The 23,881-nt window shown below is 39.1% G+C and overlaps 1 protein-coding gene across 3 annotated transcripts in view; it reads right to left on the reverse strand.

Moving 5' to 3' along the window:
- Positions 1-23,881, reverse strand: part of SMAD2 (SMAD family member 2) — a 52,814-nt gene that overhangs the window by 8,192 nt on the left and 20,741 nt on the right. For 2 of the 3 annotated variants that reach the window (XM_010582994.1, XM_010582995.1), the window contains 5 exons: positions 7,376-7,465; positions 6,029-6,222; positions 5,407-5,541; positions 2,156-2,230; positions 800-853 (listed from right to left, as the gene is read on the reverse strand). In XM_010582994.1, coding sequence (XP_010581296.1) covers positions 800-853; positions 2,156-2,230; positions 5,407-5,541; positions 6,029-6,222; positions 7,376-7,465 — 548 coding nt within the window. Of the gene's footprint in view, positions 1-799; positions 854-2,155; positions 2,231-5,406; positions 5,542-6,028; positions 6,223-7,375; positions 7,466-22,738; positions 22,810-23,881 lie in introns of those variants that run through there. The other variant, XM_010582996.1, reaches the window with a different exon arrangement.

Raw genomic sequence — 23,881 nt, forward strand, 5'->3', positions numbered from 1 at the left:
TGAGTACCAGATGTTGAGACATTTCTGTTACCTTTCTATAACTTGCAAACATTTTGGCAACATTAAAGAAAAGATTAAGCTATCAAAGACTGAATACACAAAGGAAAAAATATTAATATGAAAATGTTGTTCCCTTGTATTACACTAGATCTTATACTGTCTCTTTATCTAAAGGCAGCTCTTAGCTCCTTTTACTCTCGCTTACTAGAGCTCAGTTATCTTCCCTGTGCATCTTCAGCTTTTCCTGCGCTGCTTCCCCTTTTTACCTACCCTAATTACTTACTCAGCGTTCTGAACAGCATTTTCCTGTCACATCGTGTCACCATTCCTTAAACAAACCCAAGGGAACCTGATCTTCCTGAGGCATTTATACAGACACACAGCAGTGGCACCTGATCAAAGCAGGTGGGCAACTAATGCAGGAGCAACAATTATGTTGTGGTCACAGGTGGAACAGTACATGAGAAGAGCAGCAGAACACATACACAGGAGACAGCAAGTCTGGGCAGCACTATGGATAGGCTAATGTCCTTTAAACTATTTATTTTATAAATGCTATTCCCTGCACACACAACCATGTTATTCCTTCTCTTTGCTAGAAGCTCAACAGTTACAGAAATAGAGTAGTTATTAACAAGTTATTAACCCAGCCCTATTATGTTTATCATCAGGAAGCCAACCTAATAGTCTCCTCCCAATACAGATCTTTTTAAAAGTACATTTTCATTTTTAACGTAATTATATATATAAAGAAGAGTCATCACACACACAGAAACAATTAAAAGTATTTCCAGCTTACCCAAGCTATGATTAACTGGGGAGAGAGTACTAGGAGACAGCTCTGCTGGAGATCCTGTTGAGGCAATACAGATTGTTTCAGAGCAAATGATTCTTGTTATTTCAGATGGGTAGGTATGACCACTATCTAGATATACTTTTACATTAAAATTCTTTAGAATAAGAAACCTCAGAAATCCTACAACCAGTTTTCCAGCATGTCACATGCTTATTCTGAATTAAGATTACATTTAATTTTCCAGACTCCTGGGAACCTACCCCTTCTTGTAAAGACTCAATTAACATCTTAGTTGTTGTATTTGACAGAGCTCTCACTTCATGCACACTCTGTGAACGTAACTATTTGTGCACTTCTCCAGTGAGAAGGTAGTGACTTCTTCCAAGTTCAGTGGAAAAAAAGCTAAGAAAAAGTGGACAAGACAATCAAGATATTACCTCTCTCTTCTCAAAGGAGAGGGTTTATCTCTAGAAAAGAACAAGCTGGATTTCCTCATTTGAGGAAATTATTCTTTCCTGGAAGGAGGAAGTAAAAAACTCAGAAAAACATGCAGTCTCCAACACAATTTGTGCACTAGTAGGCAAAATACAGAGAGGTTTTGCACAGAAACATTCCTACAAGGACTGCTGATGTCAAACTTTAATTAAGGTACCTATTGTCACATAGTGGGAAAATATTGCAGTTCTTACAGAAACTAGTACAGTTGATTCCAATTAACTGAAAAAGGTTGCTAACATTAGCTAACCAAACACACACTCAACTCTGCCAGCACACAGCAGGAGGTTCTTATCCAGCACATTAACTGTGCTTTGTCCAAGTCCAAGGCCAACCAGATTATCTAAAAACCCTTTCATACTAAGGCACAAATGCTTTATGTTTCTACTACTCTTTCAATAGAGCCTTCGATACAAGAATTAATTTGAAACACAGCAGAAGGGATAAGGTTGTCACAGTTCACAGACAGGTTCTCAAAATGCAGCATTTCTGTAACTTGTTTAGGCCAACAGACATTTTGCTTCAATGAACCTGTTTCCAGAAGGTAAAGTGAGAGGTAGGTTGAAAACAGTCAGCTATTAAAAATCTATTTTAAGGCTTTCTGATGAAGACTTAATTAGACCTGTATGCTTTTGTTACGAAACAATTGAAATGTACTTAATATGGCACAGAATGTTTTGAAAGCATTCCCCTAGCAAAAACCTATTTTGTTCGCAATTGACTGAAAGTGATATTTTAAACAGAAAACACCAGGTTGTACAAAGGGCTACTACCATGATCATTCAGGCTGAATTCATGCTGCTATGCAGAGGGATCACAACTAGTAATCCTAAGTCTTCAGAGTAGTGAAAAAGTAAATTTTACCTGTATCCATGCTTTGGTTCAACTGCTGGTCACTCGTTTCTCCATCTTCACTGATGTATCCTGGAGGTGGTGTTTCTGTCAAAAAAACCCAAACATAAAATCCACCTATTGGTTCAATGACAGGGGAAATTTCTAAGATTTAGCATTTGAGGGTTTTGTCCTCAAGTCTTCATGAGCTCCATGTGATACCTGAACACTGAATTAGAATTTCATTTTGCTGTCCCTTTTTCCTTCCAGTAGGACTTCAAACCCATTACTTGCCTTATTGTCTGTGTAAAATGTATCATCTCTTGTATGCCAGTCAATTGCTCAAATATGTTATATAATTAACAGATAATCCTTGTTTGTTCCATTTAAGACAAGATACTTTCACTACAGTGAGTAACAATTTTGCAATTGTGATCAACAGCTTTCACATTTAGTAGAATTACAAATGAAAAAAACCATCTGGTGACTTCTACCAAAAAAAAAAAAAAAGTGAGCTGTCTTTATGTAGTATAACCATCAGATCAGATGCCCTCCCACGCTTTACAGAAGTTGCTAGATTTAAAGGTTATTTTTCAGTTCAGTCCCCAAATCCATTTTTCTTCAATACCCAACAGTTGATTTCACTCATTAATAACTACATTACCTAACTAATTACACTGCATAAGCTCTATTATCATTATTATTATTACTTCCAAGCTCTATCAAAATGATCACCTATTCTTTTAACTAGCTTTCGGAGTTTCGGAGGCCAAAGTAAACTCAGTAACAAGTTTGAAGCATTCTGATATTAGAAACTGTGTCTAATTCCACAGAAATATCTTCAAAACCCAGGAGAGCATAGTTGTTCCTTTTTGCCATTCAAAACGTACTTTGTAATCCAGATAATGAGTTAACCAACTGCCTTTCAGGAAATAATTTTCTTTGAACTGGGCAAGTGTCTTTTCCTATATATTAAAGGCAAAACCTGGATTTCTTTAGTGAAAGCTTTAGTGAAAGTGTTTGAAGCGAACTATCTCTACAATCACCTTAGAATTGTCTCCGAGACATATGAGGGATTAAACACATTTAATTACATTATTACCAAACAGCAGAAATTTAAAGATAAAGCCTTTTGCTTAAGAATTAAAATTAGATTATATAAATATCATGCCTGAGATTTACAGCAATACAGTACGATCAGAAGGAAGTCAGCAAGAGGAAACTAGATTAAGTCAGTTGATTAAATAAAAATGAACCGAAAGGACTGTATATTTGGTTCTTTCTGTAGAACTAGTGTGCTAAATAGCAATGTGACAAAATTCAAATGAGAATTTAAAAGGACAACTAAGGGAAATCTTTACTAGCAAGAAGTATGATGATAAAAAAAATCATACTTGTTTTGAACGTTTTTACAGAATTCATTGTGATGAAGCGGACTCCACCCATCTCCAAATCATTCATGGCAGTTAAGCCCACAGCCATGGTAAAAGGTCAATAACCATTTCCAATCCAACCCACGCCTCCTATTTCCAGTTGCTAATCTAGGCTCTTTGGCACAGATTATTTTCCGCATCTAGTCCCTGTCTGAACAGAGAAGATTTCCTCCACCGAGCACTATTAATACTGGTTTAGGGTCAGAGGTTGAACACCACCACAGCTGGAAATAAAAGCTCAAGAGCGGCACTAAAAATTCTTAGCAGAGCTTGAATGCTGCCAGAAGTTTGGACAATGCAGCTCAGCGCATCCACAACTTGAAAGGGAACATACAGCCCCAAAGGCCATCCTGCACCTTCACGAATGCCATCTTCCCAGCCGTTAAGTGAAAACAACCTCTGTGTAGACCAAGTACTGACACAGTATCGTGGTGCAAAACTACCACAGCTGTTAACTCTGGCCTACCGCTAAAGGAAACGGTTCTCTCAAGTAGGCTGTCAAGACACACAAGACTTACCAGAACCTAGCTAAGTATTCAAGATTAAGTTAGCAAGGCCAAATAAAGTAAGATACCATGATATGACTTCAACAGGAGAGTGTCAGTGACAAAGAGAAGCAGGCAAGGCATGGTTAGCAGCATATACATTTGAATATCATGTGAATACCCACAGTCACCTTGAACAGACTTCCTGCAAAAAACTACCTAGAGTTGCTTTAGCTCATTTCCATAGCACTAGATTTTCAAATGGTGGCTTTCCAGTAAGTTGTTTACAAATGCTATCAAAAGCCCTCAGATTGAGTCAAAAAAGTATACATAAATTAAGAAAGCAATACCAACTTCTAGCACTTTAAATTGCTCTTTAAAGATCTGCGGTCCATAGGAGGAAACAAATGTGGCGCAAATTAAACAGATGAGATCAAAGTAATTTAAAATTTTTTGGTGCCATTTCAATTCTTGGATACATTTAAAGAAAACACAAGCAACATCTTGTTTAAGACATGAGGATACAATTTGTACATTGCACATATTTGAGTTTTAAGGCAGTCATCTTATTCTTCAAGAGAGTCCAGATCTGGATTTACAGCTTGTTCCTAACATAGCTGCTAAACATTTATGAGCAAACTTCAGCTTTGCTTGGTTTTACACTCCAGGCAACTTCCTGAAGAGATAGGAAACAGGAAGTTGGGGCAGGAAACAAAGGTCACTGATTTTGTGTTTCAATAAGGGTACAGGCTTTCGGGTGCACTGTAACAGATCAGTCTTGGTATTTGTTTTGGGGTGGGGAAGAGGCAAAGAGGGGGAGGAGGAATTCTTTACGAGTTCAATATTGTTAGGTTGTTCTTTCATACTAAGACAACAAAACTGTACACACACAATAGTAACAAATACACAAAGCAGACCTTGATCGATTGTGAACTACAGATCAAAACACTTTTTAAGTCACTGGTTTGCAACTTAAAGATTTCTCCATATACTACACATGGCAAGATTGAGCAGCCGTTTACTACTCAATCTCCTATACACAGCATTTGGCAACCCCTATAGGTAAAACAGGCTTAAAGCATAAAGTGAAAGTCTACTTTGTACTCATTAGCATTCTGAATCTTAAATAAGCTATTGAAACCAAGTAAGCTATTGCAAAACCACAGCAATGTGGTTTCACACAGGCTCATGTTCTGCAAACAACAGCTTCAGGTATTTCCACTGGAATTAATACATAAAATCAACTAGATTTAGTTTAATGGTGCATCTTTCAATTAATTTGATCACTTAGGAGGATGCAATTACCATCCCTGTTCCAGCGGCACAATGTTAAGTATACTGTTTGCGGTAGGAGTTAAGAAAATACCTGGTATGTAATTGCTCTGTGGTTCAATTCCAGCTGGAAAGTTAGTGTTTTCAGGAATGGAATGGGTATAGTCATCGAGAGGTGGAAGCTCCGTTAAAATCTCAGTGTGCCGCGGCACTAGTACGGGAGGCAAGACTGGAAAAGCAAAATTCAGAGCATTAGTAATACCCTCAAAATACATACTTCTGTGAGCTAAAAGGAGGAAAAAAAAACCTAAAACATCTAACAATGTCTTAATATGTTTTGAAGTTTTCTGACTCTCAGTACTGCTAATACTGCAATTGTACTGCTAGTTAACAGAAGAATCAGATTCCCAAGGTGCCTCTAGAGAAGACTATTCCACATTAGCAAAGGTAAGTCATCTCTATTTTCCTTTTCAGTCCGTACCATACTTAGCCAGCTGGAAACTGCTAGCAGTATTGAAGTACATTCGTAAAGATTTTTCAGTACCTTTACTACTAAGAACTTCCAGGGGATGGTATTCTCAAAAGCTGTCTCTTAAGAGAGAGTCTTGTACTTCTGGCAAGAGAAAGCATCATCTTTCTCTTTTTTTTATTTAAAACATTATACTGAACAAGTACATACAGATGTTGCTATAGCAAGTCAGAAGCAGTCTTCCTACCTGGTGTCTCCACTCTCTGGTAGTGGTAAGGGTTTACACATACTTCATCCTTTTTAAGATTAAAAGCATATTCACAGTTTTCAATTGCTTTAAGTTCATGGTGACTGTGGAGGTCTGGCCAGCGCCACAAACGACAGTAAATAACATGCGGTAATCCTTTACGATGAGATACCTGTAGACGGCCATCGAGAGATCTATATGGGAAAGATGTTGAGAAGTATTTACAGACTGCATGCTGTCTCTTAATCACTCAAGCAACAGTGTACACACATCGGATGGGCAGTTTATTTATTCTCAGAATTCAGTGGACTGACACCGTTAGTGACATTTATACTCTTGTTAAAAGGCTTCAAATGTGATAAAAATGATGGTATCAAGCAGTGCCTTAACTTATTTCTGAGCTGCTCAAATTATTGCCAGTGAATATAGAGTTCATCAAAAGCCACTTTACCTCCAACCAAGTATTTAGGATGACTGCTTCGTATACTTTTTTTAAATGCAGAAGACAGTTGTTAAAAAAAAATAAATAAAATCACACACTTAATAGTCCCTTCCACTGCTAAACCTCAAGGCTTTGCTGTGGCATGGATGCTTTATGGCTTTAAGCATAAGAATTCCCACAGGACTGCAAATAAGCCTATAAGCAGTCAGCTGCCCAAGTGATCCACATGGCAGTATAACTGTAATGCAAAAAGCATGAATGCACATCTTGTAAGGGCTGTACAGTTTATCTTCTTGACTTCATCTGCCTTGCTACCAGCTGAAAATGTTTTGCTAGTTTTAAGACAGACTGCATATGCTTACACAAATGCAGATGTTTATGATTGTTATGGGATGGGAGACAAACCTCAATACACAAATCAAGTAATGTGACATGAAAAAATAAAGACCCTGTTTAGAATTTGCCCACCATTAACTACTGAAGAATTTACAAACAATTATTTCGTAGCTCGTATCTGAGCCAATTAGCAAGATTTAACTGAAAGCTTGTGGCATACAAAGCAGTTTAAACACTTTGTAAGATTAGGTCTAAAGAATTAAGTTTCCCAACTTTGTTAATATAAATACCAAATCACAGTAGGGCTTGCATTTAACTAGTCTTCCCATTCTTTCAATAGCACTGGCGTGAAAAAGGAATATTCCAGAATTAGAGTTTCATTGGTCAAAACATCAGCTGAGAACACTCGGATTTCTCCACTGGCAAGCAAGTAGTTTAAAATGCTGTACCATGAGAGGCCTAGGAAGCATTCTTAGTCTATTTTACAGCTAAAGCATCCCATTACAGACCCTCCAAAGCCAATCCCTCCCACAAGATTTCTATGATGCGAGAGAGGGCAGAATATTCACCTGGTTTGTTCAGAGAAGCTGTAAAGGCCTGTTGTATCCCACTGATCTATCGTGTTTGGTGTACTCAGTCCCCAAATTTCAGAGCAAGTGCTGTGCATAAATTGAAAACAAAAACAAAAAATTGATATGAATATGGAACATGGTTATTCAAAACACCATGATGTCAAACATGGAAAAATGTACAGAATACTTCCTTTCACATAGAAGATAGAGCATTGCTAGACTTGCATTTAAACTGACATCTCATGCTATATTTTCTATATGAAGGAGGCTATCAAAATGGAACACGTGATTCACGGTAAATGATAATGTTTTTAAAAGGTGAACAAGTTCTCTGGTTTTAAGTAGTCAATACAGTTGTAATGTTCCTTAAAACAGGCAAAACTTCCTCAGCCTAGCTCTTAACAAAATTCAATTTTAAAGGGTAGTTTCTGGGTTGGGTTTTTTGTTTTTGTTTGTTTTTAAACATAAGCTTGCCTAAGACTTCAAAGGCCATGTGTATCTGAAACTTAACATCACAATCTAACTTTCAGGTACCATCAACTTCAGCATTAATCTCATTCTCCATGCACATACGAATTTGCTGCTTTTCCCAAAACAGGAAATTTCAGATTCTGATGAGAAGCACATTGTAGCTGATACTTCTCACTGTTTTCTGTACTCTCCTTGATTAAACAACTAAATATTCTTTTCCACTGTATACAAAACACAGAATGTTTAACACAGCTTTACAGTATAGTATTTTAAGACTTAACTATAGAATAACAAAACTTTAATTGCTAAATCAAGCAGGAGGAAAGGAGAGACAACTAATTCTTTACCAAACTGGTTCAATGACAAGATCACAACAGTAAAGAAAAAGGAGCCTTCAGTCACAGGCACAAACTAAAAGCAGTGGCAGATTTAAGCAAAGCAAGAAAACAGCATGGGCTTGTAAACTGGCAGCAGACTTTCAGAAGCATAAATCAATCTCAGCTCTATCATAGACTTGCTCTGTGACCACTGAAAACTGACAGTTTGTTTTATATAAGTAACACACAACTAGACTTTGCACCTCAGAAATGAAAAGAATTTGGTTCACAAGCAACTTGCATCTCTACTTCCTAATTACAAAGCCTGAAGTTTGACTGGCTGCTACATTACCTTTAAAATTAATAGCCTCTGAAAAGTTACAACAGAAGAAAAAGAACCCAAGTTTACCAAACTCCTGGTTTTAAATATAGGTATTGCAATTTAAATTTAAACTACCAAGCTTAGCTGATACAGTCACAAGTTTGGATTAAGTGCTTAAGGAAAAGGAAGTGAGGTAGGTATTTTTATTTCTTCTCCCTACACAGGGAAAATTTATCAGTGTTATGAAACTAAAGAGCAGAGAGCACAGCACTGTACTTAAAACCACTCTGAGGGCTGACAGCTACCTCAATTCCACGGTGACTTTAATAAAACATAAGTGTGGGCTACCTATGAAGGGAATGAATGGTTCTTGTCCCTTTCTTGCCTGTCCCACACACCTCATTTCTAATGTCATCCCAGGGAGGCTGAAATGTCCATGCAGTTGAGTGGCAACCCAAATCAATAAACTGGCTATCTGACCACAGAACATACGTGGCTGAAAATTTATGTTTTGAGAGTTACTTTTCAGCCAGATCAGTTCTTCTGTTCACTGTGGAACTATACAAGCACTACAAAGGAGGAGCAAGAGTGTAACTTTGGGCAGCTGCCTATATTTATCACAAATAAAAATGTTAAATAAAATACGGCCTTCGGCATTTTACTGATTATGGACACAAGTAGAATCTTGTACTAGATGACTTTTTGTCTAGTAGAGAGCAGCAGAGAGCCACACGCGAAGGCCCATTCTCTGACATACATCCAGCTCTTCAAAAGAGCCAATTGTCCTGAACAAGTTACATCCATCTCAGACACAGGCAGCATCACGGCCCTCCAGAAAGAGTGGGCCAAAGAGGGATGCTGACCATCACTGCATCAGTAGAGCCTGCAACCTCTCTTTTTCATATTCCTAAGACATCTCCAGGACAGTGGGCTTCCAGAAGCTGTGTAAGGACTGAAATAGTTGCCCTGAAGACACACAGGCTGCTTGTGGGACACCAGGGAGCATCCCTGCACTGTACTGTGTCCTTAAATACACACCACTACTGCTGGTAAGACAGATCATCACGCACATCAAATTAGAAGAACAATCAGCAGACACAAAGCCTGCTGCATATTAATTGACACAGTCAGCTCTGACGGCTTACTACCTTTGAGCAATGGATCCTTTATACAAAGCAGTGCTCCAAAGCTGACGCTGTCATACAGATTACATGTTCCCAAAATTGTGGGGTGCATCACTGGTGTAAGCATTTGCTTCACAAGACTTTTAAAGACAGAACATACAAAAGTAAAATTTCATAGCCCTTTACAAAGCATGATGAATAGGAACAGTATTTTATATTGCTAACCTCTTCTCTCTATAAATATTCAAACTATCAAAGCTGACAGCATATTCCATAACCTACAGAAAGACAAAGAGCACTCTGAAGTGACTGTGTGACGGAGCCATAGCTTGCAATGAAACTCAGGACACCATAGAGGAAGGGCAGGCCAGGAGGTACAGAAAAAGGGACTGGTTAGAGCAAAACTGCTCCAATATTCAGCAGCTTACATGATATGCTGTCTTCCAGGATCTATGTCTGCTTAGAGCTGGGATTAATATCAATGTTTTACTGGCTCATGTACACTAGGACTATACTCCAACTCCAATAATCCAGAATCAAACACTGAAGAGCCTGCAGGAAATCATCCTGTATGATCAATAAGTCAGCTCAACACAGCTTTTGCTGTTCACTGGAAGAAATACCTGAGGAAATAAAGTGGTGTCACCACTCTCCTGCTCACATAAAAGATCCACTGCCTAAAAGATGCAAGACTGACCTCCCTGCCAAGTCACCCAGACAGTAAACTAGGGCTCTTAATATTCACACACATGCACGCCGTATCAGAATGAATTTCCTCACAACCATAAAAAAAGCGTACTTCATACACAGCACTTCCAAGAAAGGCCACAGTATGTTCATTCATACGCAAGCAATAGCCTGATGGAGGGCAGACACGCCTACTCATCCCAGAAAGGTGGTAGCTAGAAAGAAGGTGACTGCATTCTGAAAGGTGTTTAAACAACCATTAAAACCATCTGAAAGAGAGACAGGCGGTACACACTTTTTAGTAGTACAGAATTACTGCCCCAAAATAAACAGGAGGCATTCTCCCCTAAACCCACCTTTCTCACATGCTCGTGATGTGAAGAGTCCTTCTGTGCCTTAGTTCATAAAGAATTTAGAAGAATCAAGGACTAACATCTGTACTCATAAGTTAAGTCTTGTCTGGAAACATTCCCAGGTCCTGGAACATTATCATGTACGCTAGAAAGCAGCTAGGACATTCCCCAGCACTGGGCTGTGCCAATTACTGTTCTCCCACACAATTCCCAGGTTTATGAGCCACATGCCATTGGGACCACTCGCAGCGGGCAGTTCAGATGCAGCCACCCTGCCCTGGTAGCTAAGAGTTTAAGAGTATGGACAAGGCAGTCCTGAGCCAGTTGGCCACAGTGCCTGGGAACATTCCCAGGCACATTTAATTTATTAGGAGGGAGGCAGCCAAGACATATCACCATTACACCTTTAGTAAGCAGACCGCCCTCAAACTTAAGTCTAGAAGCACACTTTGGGCTTCATTTTTTACCAAACAGGGGGTTTTGGTTTTGAAATCACTGTACACTGCAGCACTAGTAAGCCATCGTTTCCAAAATATAATTTGGCTCCTGCATCCAAGCTGTACTTAAATCTTTCCCGTGTAGACAACACTTAAATATACTCCAAAATACAAGCTTAAAGCTAATATACTTCCTCTCAACAGAGCAGACACTTTCATTCCAAGGAGCAGTTTCACTGCTGTTCTCAAAACAATTTGTCTGTTGACAGAAACGAGGTCAACTATACAAAAGCTAATATTTTTATCTTTTCAACACTAGCTTAGATTAGCAAAGCACCATGTTCTGTGGCCTCTAGCACCCCCAGAGCAAGCTTGCTTGAATACTAGATTGCTGCTTTTGCAGACCCCACAAAATAAGTGAATTTATTATAAAGGACTTCAGGGATATAAAGCATCAAATTGGCTCAGTTTCCCAGGTGTTTTGAAGTTCTAACAAAAGAAAACTATTTCCCAGAGAAAGGAGAAATGCTCAAAGGATACTTGCAAGGAATAACAACTACTCTTTGAGATCCAAAAAGTCAAAGTCTAGCAGACATCTGGTTAAGCTGCTACACACTAAACCTGGGACAACTCAGTCCCACAATTCCTATCTTGGGACTGACCAGAGGATTGATGTGGTGAATGAAGGGTCAGACAAATTATTACTGGGTGGAATCGAAGCTACTTCCGTCAGAGGCTTTCTCTAAGCGGAAAGGGTTGCAAGAGTTGGCGTTTCAACCTGACTTTTCATCTGCTTATAAGGAGCAGCATCTCAGATGATATTGTAGAATTCTGGCAAGAAGAATCTTTAATGTGGCTATCAGCATCCAACAGCACACAGTATGCCTTCACTTCTTCCATTTCATCATTTCCTTTAACAGGAAAATCTGAGTTCCAAAAAAACCCTACTCTGGGCAAGAAATCACCTAAACAGCAAAGAGCTGTAGCAATGCTTCACAATTTTGAGACAAAGTGCCAAAACTGCCTTTCTTTAGTAACACAGAAAATACTGACACACACAAGAAAAATGTGGACACAGGAAAAACCTAAGTATCAAAGATGACCAAAAGTATTTGTATTGCCTAGTCTACATATCACAGATGATGTTCCCCATCAGCACCAACAGTGCGAACTACCTTAGTGGAATAATAGTATCTGTAAGTCTAATACAGAATTAGTCTATCAAGTCCCAGTTCAAATACAGATGAATTACTGATCTGCCCATGAAGAATGGACATGGACAAACATGGTTTGTGCCACACTCATAAGTAAGCAATATGATTGCTTGCTTTAATGTATTATATCCCTACTGGAAGAACCAAAGTCCTTATCAAAATCTGTAATAACCAGGTATGAACTACATGGGATGAAACGGTCTAAAGTAACACGCTATAGTCACATTCAAGAGTCCAAAAATACAGATGGACATCATCTCAACTAGAACACACTGCCCAAAAATAGATTCTTGTATTTGCAATATGATTAGGTGGTAAAGGACACTGACCCATCTAGGTGAAAAAAGGAACAGCATAAAGCTGAACAGGATAAGATGACCATTGCCAACCAGCATATTAATATTAGCCTATGACAGTACAACCTCATCTTAGTGAATACAGAAAGCCATTTGCATCCTGGCTTGCAGTGGCAGTAATTCTGAATTAGAAACTTAGGTAGCTAGAGATGCAGCTACACAGAACAATCCACAATCCCCTCACTGACATCCAGATGCCAACTAATAAAGCCACCTCAGGTTGGTACTCAACCTAGGCTGCTTAATTAAGTTCAGTTTCTCAGCACAGTTAAAAGCCCGATGTACCGATTTGCAGGTCCAAGCAAGTATGTGCAAGTAGTGTCCAAACAGTCACGACAACAGCATGAAACAAGCTGGTGCCTATGCAGGGCACTGCGCTGCACACACTCCAAGACATTCCCCAAGTACTTTCCCCAAGTGCATTTGCAAAATAGAAGATATAACCAGGGATAAAGGTGGTAGGTCTCGTCAATACTCAGTTTTATAGAGATGCTGTTTTATTTGAGGCTATAGTTGAAAGAACCCAAAGACAGCAGTTTTAAACAGTACCCTATGCGCACCAAAACTGTCACACACACATGCTTAGGCTGGTATCTGTAAATTACAGGTTGTTGCCACTATGAATTTATTACCAGTTTTTACTGAGACAGAATGAACAAAGCAACTATCCTACCATAACGCTATTTACAGTATTGGCAATGCTGCATGCTCTAGGTCCCTTTTGTACTAAATGAAGTGCTTGCAACAAGTACATCAGATGAAAGCAGGCAGAACCACTTCAAAGATATTTATGTATGAAGTACCAGAAACTATACAGAAGTTGTTAAATATTGTCACAATTCATACATAACTGCAATTCCACTTTCTTCTTCAAAGTCTTGCAAAGTGGAACAGCTCTAAAGGAACTAAAAGGCACAAAGTTCAGCTGACAGCCTCCTCTTTACCTGAAGTGGTAGCACTAGAAAGACAACAAACAAAACCTGAAATGCAAATAGCATCATACTAGTCAAAGCCCATATTATACAGGAATCATTATGGAATGGTCTTGGACATTTAACTTGCTTATTTGCAAAGTATTACACTGAACCCCTAACATTTTTCCTGAATCTTTCATAACCTTCAGAATCTACAGCCACTAAGTTTGCAAGTCCATGTTCAAGGCAACCTTCTCTGTTTGTCTTTCTCCTGCATCTTATAATCACAGGCCTTTCTTCCACTGAATCTAATTTGTCTACCTCTATGTCTTCTGAGGCATTTTTAGTCCTGGAGCTGTCAGTGAAATGAAAAATAATTTCAGTAAACTGTGATACTACCCCATTTACCCATTTTGAAGTGGGAGAGGAAAATGAAAGTTACTTTTCAAATTCTAGAATTCTCATGCAAAGTCTTCCCTACAGATGTGAGCCTGACATTTGTTTTTACTCATGTCTTCACTCAAAGACTAAAGAAGAAAAATACAAAAACAATAGAAAAGATGATGAGGTTTTCACTTGAGCTAGAGAAGTAACTTAGCACAGACACACAAACATCTTTATGCCAGCCTAACATTTCTGGGACTCACTACCTTCACTGATATTTTGTCAAGGGGGCAGAAAAGAGGTGCAGAATTTGCTTCAAGAGCTACAGCAAGCTATCCAAAATGTAGTTAGAGAAGTAAGAAATGGCCACTAGATTTATGGAATCCCATTTTCTCATAACAAACGGGCAAATGCCATTGCTTTAACATTGCTCATGACTGCTTCTGTAAAATTTGTCTGAGAAAACAGGTTAAAGTCTGCAGATTGAAGATCTGTACCTTGCATACTAGTTTTTTTGGGAGGTTGGGGGGTTTTTTTTGGTAAAATCTTGCTGTGTAAGATCTTAGAGCCAAGACTCCACATAGCAACATACTCAGCAGGAAACCAAGGCAGGAACACTGCTATATTCACTTAGGCTCTGGTTCATCACTGGTATAGCTAGATTGAAGTTGCATTCCTGTGAAGACACTGTCCATTACACTCCACTGATAGTAACTTTGAGAAAAGGATCAATTAACTGATGGATGAAAGAACAGAATCCTTCCTCTCATACCAGTTATCTTCTTCCTGATGCAACTGGGGATCAAGAACAGCTGGGAGGGAGATATACCAAACCTTTGGAACTCACTCAGAGAGGGTCTCAAAGACAACAGTAATAGGAAAGACTGATTTGAAAGGCTTAGGTGTAATATAGATGAAATGAAGTCAGCAATTAAAAAAGTTCACTGGCTTACATACAGTATTTTATTCAGCACAGATGACAGTTCCTACCAAATCTGCCTGATCACGGATTCCTTAACTCTGGATTTCAAATGAAAATATGTGTAGATGCTTTTATATTCTGACTTGACAGTCCCTTCTATATACTTGCAATTAGCAAGTCTCCCTATTACGGCCTAAAATGTCTATGTACCAGCCAGCAGCAATGCTAATTATATTACCTGTCTTTGCAAACAGCACCTCAGCTAGCTGTATAGCCAGTTGTCTGAACAAAAGCTTACTGTAAAATGTAGCTTGGCTAGCCTCTAAGTGTCTCAACTACTGGATGCATGTTGCTCATGGTTTCTTTTCCCCATGCTGGGGCTAGCAGGGAAAAGGTTATTTGCACTATGCTCACTTAGAAAACATTAGAGATCTGCAATAACAATGCAAATGTTAAGTCTCATGAGATATCAACCCTACTTCTCTTTGAATCTTACATCATTTTGCAACCCTGCAGAACTGACCAATCTTTTTACTTGCATCTCCATCATCCCATATTACAGTGACAAAATGTCATCTACTCACTAAAATGTACATAACCAGGCATACACATTCATCAAATGGCATGACTCAAAGCTACAGCAGTTCATTCCTGCTTGTGAATGATGTCAAGTAACACAAAGGTCCTGATCTCATTTTCTTGCAACAGAAAATGTAAAGATTCGGTAATTCAGTATGAAATAATGATTTTTCTTCCAAGCAGCTGCTAGAGGGATGAGCTAGTATCTTAACTGATGCTGAATACAAAGCACAAGTGTGAATTCTTAAAAATTATTTACACAGATCTGCAGTGGCACTCATCCTTAAGTGGAGCTGGACAAGATTCTTCCATGAAGACCATTCTGTGATAGACACTGGGGTAGAAAAGCAGACCCTTAGGAAAGTTCTGTTAAAGGGTAGTATTAGCAACCAGAGTAAATTGATATTAAATGGATATTTACGTGTTATGGGTACAGGTGGGCAGTTAGTTTGCTAATGGATTCTCCCATTCTTCAAAGGAGAAACAAAGCCTGTTAAGTCTAGGAAAAGGATATTAAGTAATGTCTAAAAACAGCCCTGGACTCCAGAAAATAAAGCTCCTACAGAACTGAAAGGACAGGTTTCTCTCTCAGCACAAATCTCAACAAAACAATAGTAAAACTGGCAGCTGAGGCACTCAGCTCCCACAATTGTAAGTGCTTCCCCAAGCGTCTCCAACCCCTTAGATTTACTTTTATTTAAGGAATTGGTATTATATACGTAACAAAAAGAAGCTTGGTCTTCCCTATCCTCCAGAATCCAAAAGCAGACCTTTTTTCTTCAAGCCTATGCAACACAAAGATTACTTGCTCAGAACAGTAACTGTACCTTCTCTCCCTACCTCCCTCCTCCCCACATAAGCATTCAGGACATACTACATCCAAGGAAGAAATCTTTATGTATGTGCATATTTAGTGGAATATAAACCAGCAACCATTACACAACTTCTCAGAATCAAAACCCTTTTACGAATAAAGTTTACATAGACTTTTACACAGTACATTCAAAATCACTACATCAAATACAAAATGCAGCATCTGAACTGAGGAAAATGACTTAAGTAACCTTCCTTATAAATGGATGCATGCTAAAAAATTAACACATCAAAATAGCCAGAAAAGCAGGAGGCACAGGATACAATTAACCTCTCTAACACTGTGGGAAAAGAAAAAAAGTCATTGAACAACTCCCATTTACTTCAGCTTAAACTTTAAGGATGTCCACAGGGGACGCAAAAGTGGAATGTGAGGTACAAAAGATACTCTGTTATAGCCTAACATCCGAGCCGCCCATTGCTCATTTCAGGGCCAGCAGCTAGTTTCTTCCAGTTTTGCAGAGTGCCAGGCCAACAAGTCATCTTGATGAACAGTATATGCTTCTGTTGCCTTTTCTAAAGGCACACTTCTTCCTGGTCACATGTGCAACAAACTGCCTACAAAGGCAAAAATACAGATTTAAGGCGGGCCTCTTCAAAGCACTTTATCCTCCCCCCTTCTCCCAAATCCTGACACACTGCCCCATGCTGTCAGAGAAAATAGTACAGCCAACAACAGCGTTACCTTTATTTTTCTTTCGATGCTAGGAGATGCTGGAAGGATAGCACCTCAAAGTTCAAGAGCAATTTTTCCAGGATGCCATGGAAACCAAGCAGAAGTAAAATATTTATTGCTTTTCTTGTTGTCCATATGGTCTGTTCAGATGCAGATCCTATCAAGGAGTCTTTACTCTCTGTTCAAAGTCAGGTGGAGAGCAGCCTGCAAACTTGTAAGCTTCTAAATGGCAAGGTCAAGCAGCGCAGAGATGGCGTTCAGGACTGAGAAATAAAAGGCATGCAATACAGCTCAGCCTCACTCAAGAGTCAGCAGGGAGCTGGCCACAAGTCTTACTCTCAGAGACTGAACACAGGGAGCATGCAAAAGCAGCCTATGGAAATCATGAGCTAACAGCTTTACTGGGAAACTAGCCCTACAGTTCCCTACTCTCAACATAACATCACAGCTTTCAGCAGCTGCAATTTGTGTCTCACAAACTCTGAAGCAGTCTTAATGGAGATAAGATGAACCGCAACACAGATTTACTCCCCCCCAATCATATGTTCAAAAAAAGCCATCAAAACCAGTGACTTTTAGATACCCTGCATCTAGTGAGGATGACAAGCGTACAACAGCATTCACAATGCCAGCTCCCCAGAGACTAACCGGGGGGGGGGGGGGGTTTGAAAAAAAAACCCAAACCAACAACAACAAAGAAAAAAAGATGATCATGTGGACCCACAAGCTCTGAGGATGTGGATGTTTGTACTTTAAGATGGCATTCTTGAAATAACTTGGAATTCCTACACTGCTTTCATTTGTTACACTACTCTATCCAATAAAGGTTTTCTGATTGCTGTGTTGTTTTGCAGTTTCTCACAGTATCTTTAGAAATATAAATGCAGCACTGCAACTGGGATAGAAGTTTCCAAGTTTGAAACTCCCACAGCTGAAAGTACCATGTTCATTACACATCTGAGCAAATTAATATTGAAGAGAAGTTATCTGTATTTCATCTGAGAATACCACACCGGAAAATGTCTTCAGACTTTCTGACAAAAGCTTTCCAGAGAACACAAGACCACCACCTCCTGAAAGAAATAAAGGATCAAAACACAATTATCAGAGTAAAGGAAGCATAACCAGGAACACTTGCTCCAAAAACGCCATTTAGGAAAAGAATCAGAGCTCTGTGTAGCTAGTGAGATGTTGCACCACATCATGTAGCAGGCAGCTATGAAGCAATTATGTTCAGCAACTCAGTCTAGCTGAGAAATCACCATCTGTCCTCCACTCTCATTATACCATGCCTATGAAAACAGTTGATCAAGCCATTCCTTCCTAATATTTAAATTACCACTAAAATGCTCCAACTAAATAGACAGATGACCAGCACAGTCTTCCAGACCAGCAACAATATCAAGCTGTTAAATACCTTTCTTTTACTTACAAGTTACATAAGGAATGAAGAACCCAACAGATTCATCTCAATTTCACTTCACACCACACATGGTTACTTTTTCTTTTTTCTGTTTTGTATTAGTAAGCAATATCATGCAGTGGGTTAAGATGACACCAAATGCAATTTCACAGATTAACGCTCTGCATCATCCTTAACAGACCTAAACAGAATCAGAAGTATCAAAGGACAAAGTACCTTTATAGGAAGACATATCCATCACAATACTGGCTGATCTATCCACAACAAATTGGTTTGTTAACAGCTGATAGCAATCGTACTTTCAAAAGACATAAACAGAGCTCAGCATACACATTTCAGGACTAGCACCAGACAGACATTAAAAAATGACCTTTATCTCAAGTTCTCTAACCACTATTAGTCATAGTAGGTACGGTAAAAGCTTTTCCCACAAGCTAAGAGGTACAGCTACCAAGGGGTAAGTCAAATAATTTTTCTCAAGTAGTCCGTCATCCTCCAAGTGGGTGAGCGGCTGATGCTACTGCATGAGTGGGCTGTTTTGCAACTGATGGACAGCTGAAAAAAGATGTGACATTTTGATTAACCTTCTCAAACTAGTGGGTATTTGGGGTAGTGAGGGGGAGGGATTAGCTTTGCAAGACATTTATCTTGTCCACGTTCCTTGAAAAATATGCGAACTTGGCAAAAAGATTACTCTTAGAACAACAGTTACAGGATCTTTTAATATCTCATTTCAAACTGAAGCTGTCTCTGGACAGCTTTCCCCTATGAATTGCACACCCATCTCGAGAAACCCAGGAAGACGAATGAACACAGGATATATAATGTAAAGTCCTCAATGCAGGGAAGCCACTAAAGCCAGAATGACCCCTGTTGCAGCCCAAGCCACGTATACCTAGCAGAAAATTGGTGAAACAGAGAATACACTGAACCCGATCCATGTCCCAAACAAGAGACTATCTCTAAAAGACGAGGGATATGAAAATTCAAAGAAACATCAAGTATTATATAATTAAGGCATGCAGTGATTCTGTCCTGGGTGGGGGGCAGTGAGCGAGCAGCTGCGGGGTGCTTACTTACTGGCTGGGGCTAAACCACAACTGTTTCCTATAACATGTTTCAAACAAAGTTAAGGTTTGAACCATAGAGGAAGCTTCCCCAAGCAACGTACTGGCAAAGAGAACTGAATGGTACTTGTGCTGTGACTGTTGTATCATTTTGCTAAATAAGTAAATATAAAAATTAAGTCCATATTTTGAGAAATGTTAAAGAAAATTCACAACTAGCAAGGAAGCCATATAAAGGCTTGAAGAGTTTCATTGTTCAGATACAAGAAAGCAGTATTTTATTTTTAAAGTTAACTTGGTGTGTTTGCTGAGAGATTATATTGCCTTATGTGCTTAGCAAAGGCAAAAAATCAAGAAAGCAACTTAATAGTCAAGCTGCCTAACTACAGGCCTCTGCTTTCCTCAGGCCCAGAACAGAATACAGGACCCCGTATTAGATACTATTGACAGAACATTCTGAGTATGCAGGGGACACCCTTAGAACAAGAATAAAAATCTGAGCATCGCTGCCTAGAGCTAGACAGAAGTGACGTGTTAAGATCACAGACAAGTCCTGAAGTCTTCGGCATCTTGCTCACGATCCACACCCAGAACACGCATCTGAAGACGATGCCCACGAGCGCTCTTGCCTCACATGTAATTGCTTAACAGTTAAAGCACTTTCCCAGGACATTCAACAGTTTCCTTTCCTCACTCCACCTAACAGGAGTCAACCCTGATCTACCACCATTTGCCCTCTGCTGATGTGGCAGTTGCCCTGCTCGCTCCCTGTCCTATTGCAGCCATAAAAATGAGAGTTTCAAAGGCTTGAGGAACATTAGCATTCAAGTAAACGGTTACGTGGCTTCTCACTGCAAGGAGAGCTGCTTAAATCCTTCTTGGAATGTCTGTGGTTATAGGCCAAAACACTGAAGGGTTCCCACGTGATTAACAAACACGCTGACACTGGACTCCAGTAAAAATGTCTTCCTATTGTTCAACACACTATTACAGCATTTTTAAAATGGCTACCACCAATGCAGCTTGCAACAGGCACAATCACTTTAGTAGGCCTTCTGTCCTCCTACTATATGCATCTAATTGAGGCATACAGGGGACAGCAAAACATAGATTTTTGGTTACTAACTGTGCTTAGACAAGGCATCAGTCTGCAAGACAGGTACACGGGAAATATGCAGAACATCAGACACTCAAAATTTAAATACAAAGGAACTAAAAAAGGTATGTTCATACTAGCTTTGTGGAATTCATTGCAATGGAGACACCTGAATTCTTTCCCCCATATAGACGTTAAGTTTATATTCAAATTCCCCCCGCTATAACAGAAGGGGAGATTTATTACAGAAAGACAGTAAAGAACTATCAATAAGCTTTGGTAATCCGAGGCTGCGCTGCTGTAGGCTTACACAAACACAGCAAGGTTCAGAAGGCAGTCTTGGAAAACGTATTTGGAGTCCATGAAACTAACATTTGAGTTACCTACTAAAGAGAAAAGACTTTTTCAACCAAACACGCCAGTCTCAAACACCGTTTCAAACAACTTTCCCTGCCACAAAGCTGCAAGATTCCACATCGGTTGATATCAGTCTTTCTTTGTGTTCAAAATTTCAGAACTACAGCATGAGTTAAAATTATTTGAAATATCAACAGAGGAACTTGACTTGAAGCCTCCCACAAAACTAAGAGGAAGTGAAGACCAGTTCTGGGATGTAACTCACCAATTAACGGTAACTTTGAAATTCTGCAATTAAGCAAAACTCAGTTTGCTTCTTTTGCATCAGGCTTCTCTCTATCCAGTACCCAAGAAAAGATAACCAAAACATCCAAGGAAATGGTCAGTTTACCTGACCTGACCTTTACAGGCAAATGCTCCAAATGAAAGCTTTCCATTCTTAACCTATTGAAACTTGCTTGTATGTTTCAGAAAAAAAAAAGCCACAATTTGGGGGATCTTTTCTGAACAAATGCTGAAGTCAGATTACTGTGCAGCAGTTGTCCAAGGGGATTTCCCCAATCTCATTGTTCTTCTGCCAATTTTGAAGCATATGCAGCGAGATGTGAACTTATTCCAGCTCTCAATTGTTCTCTTGTATCCTGCCGGTCTGCTTTAAACAATGCAGCATGACAGAAGCCAACGAAAGCTGTTCATGATGAGACTACAGCATTGTGTACAGTAAATTTTAGAAGTTTTCCACCAATCAGCACTGCAACCAAGCCAGAGTAAGTGAACAGAAACAAGTAGTAAACAAGACATGGGAAATTACTTTTATTAAATTAGCAGGTGTAGATTACAAGCAGGATTAAATCAGTAAGGAGCCCGTTAACTGGCTATTTGTGTTCAAAGCTGCCGCAGTAAAAGAACTGTTGTTTACCCTATAAATTCTTCCTAGACTAACAGCCTGAGCTACACAATTGGGAAGTTTTTCCTGTAAAATTGCTCTGGTTGTCATAAAACATTCACACTAGTAAAAAGAACACTCAGGTGTTTTGTTACAGTACCAAGAAAACTAAATTGGCTGACTTCTACAAAAGAATATAATGAGGAGAGGAATCTCTGCCACACTGAAGAGCTGGCCTGATATAAAGACACTAATCACCACAGTAAGCCAGAGAATAATTTAGCATTGACTTGAGCTGACAAAAGCCCAGATTCCTTTATTGGAGGAAAAATAAGTACTACTTATGAGATAATTTAGGGCTCAATATTGACAAAGCACAGTCAACATTTTTCTTGAGTGACCAACATGTCTTCTTAATGGTAGCATGAAGTGTCAGATACAGATATTATTCTTCCTAGTTAGAGCTTTGTACTGGGATCCACTGAGCAGGTAAGTCACTAAAGTAACCACAAGTAGCTATTTTTCATTTGCTTAAAATTCCACAGCTCCAGTATTAGTTGTTAACCTAACAAACAACTAATGGCAGATAAAAATCAAGCAAGTTTTAATACTTATTTTTGATTCTGACTCTTCCTGCTTCTTACCATTAAGGTAATCCTAATGAGAAGCAACAGTAACTTGAAGATAAAGAACTTCCAAAAATTCCAACAACTCATCACCCCCAAATTTGCTTTCCACATCACTGATACTCCAATGGGAACAATGCCTTAAACTTACACTCCCTAACCAAATAATACAGCTTATACCAGTGAGGTGAAGAAGTGGCATTATCACACGCCTTACAAAAATTCATCTCCATTTATAGACTGAAAAATGACAGCAAATTAAAAACTTAAGGTTACCTGGGAAAAAGCAGCAGAGCCAATGCCAGAATCCACATCCCCCAAGCCTTTATCCAGTGCTCCAGTTTGCATGCAATTCAGTCCCCAAAATTCAACAATTTTTCCTCCTGACTCGAGAGGCAAGCTCCTTTGAATTATGCAGCATTTTCCTATTGGCTAAGTATCTTGCATATTTATATTTTTACATGTTGACCTACCTCAAATGACATACCAATACTTTCTGCCTGGCATACCAACTCTGTAACAAATTATGTGGGTAAGTCACACGGCTTCCTGAATTGCACGAGCTTAAAACGGGCAGCCCTAAGTATCTTTGTTTAATACTCTAAGACTTCCTTTTTCAGGATGACATCAATATTGTAAGATGCTGTAACCTGAACTATGTCTACACTAAAGCTTAACCTTAGTTACAGCAATTCAGTCCTCAACATCAGCCACAGCCATGCAATAAACCAAGTTAACAGTTATGTTTTAGTATTTTTAATAAAACCTCAATTACACTTGAACACAATCGCTACCCTTAATTTCAATCAACACTGTGTTAGAAGGCTAGAAAACTTAAGATTTCAAATTCACCTTCTAAAGAATGACCTACCTACACTAGAGCAAGGCCCCAACTGCTGTAATAACACAGTGTCTGGGCTGTGCCTTACTTATGCACGTATTTTCTTCTATACACAGGTATCAGGAATAAGGTCTTGCTGCCAAGTGGCCATTCAAGTACGAAGTGTTGGTAGAGGAAAAAATATGCTATCAGAAAAAAAAAAGCAATATCTAATATCTTATGCTCATATTAATCCTGCATCCTACCCTACAGATCAAATACACCGATGTTATGAATCAAATAGGAGAAAGCAAACAAAATTTAACTTTGAGCTATAATGTGGAAGTTATATAGAAAGGGTTAAGGAAAGAGGGAATGACAGTATTTAACTTCGTGGCTTACTCCGCTTTGATCATTCAGTGCACTCTGTCACACCCCCATCCATGACGGCTCCTCTCAATAAACAAGACCTCAAGACAGTGTTGACCAGTTCACAAAGCATTTTGAGTAAGAAATGCTCCAAGCACTGTTTTCAGAGCCAAGCTTCAAAAAGGCATTTAAAGTCAATTTCTGAAGACAAGCACAACAGAAGTTGTACA

The sequence above is a fragment of the Haliaeetus leucocephalus genome, unplaced genomic scaffold, assembly GCF_000737465.1.
Source record: "Haliaeetus leucocephalus isolate CR32 unplaced genomic scaffold, Haliaeetus_leucocephalus-4.0 Scaffold866, whole genome shotgun sequence".
NCBI lineage: Eukaryota > Metazoa > Chordata > Aves > Accipitriformes > Accipitridae > Haliaeetus > Haliaeetus leucocephalus.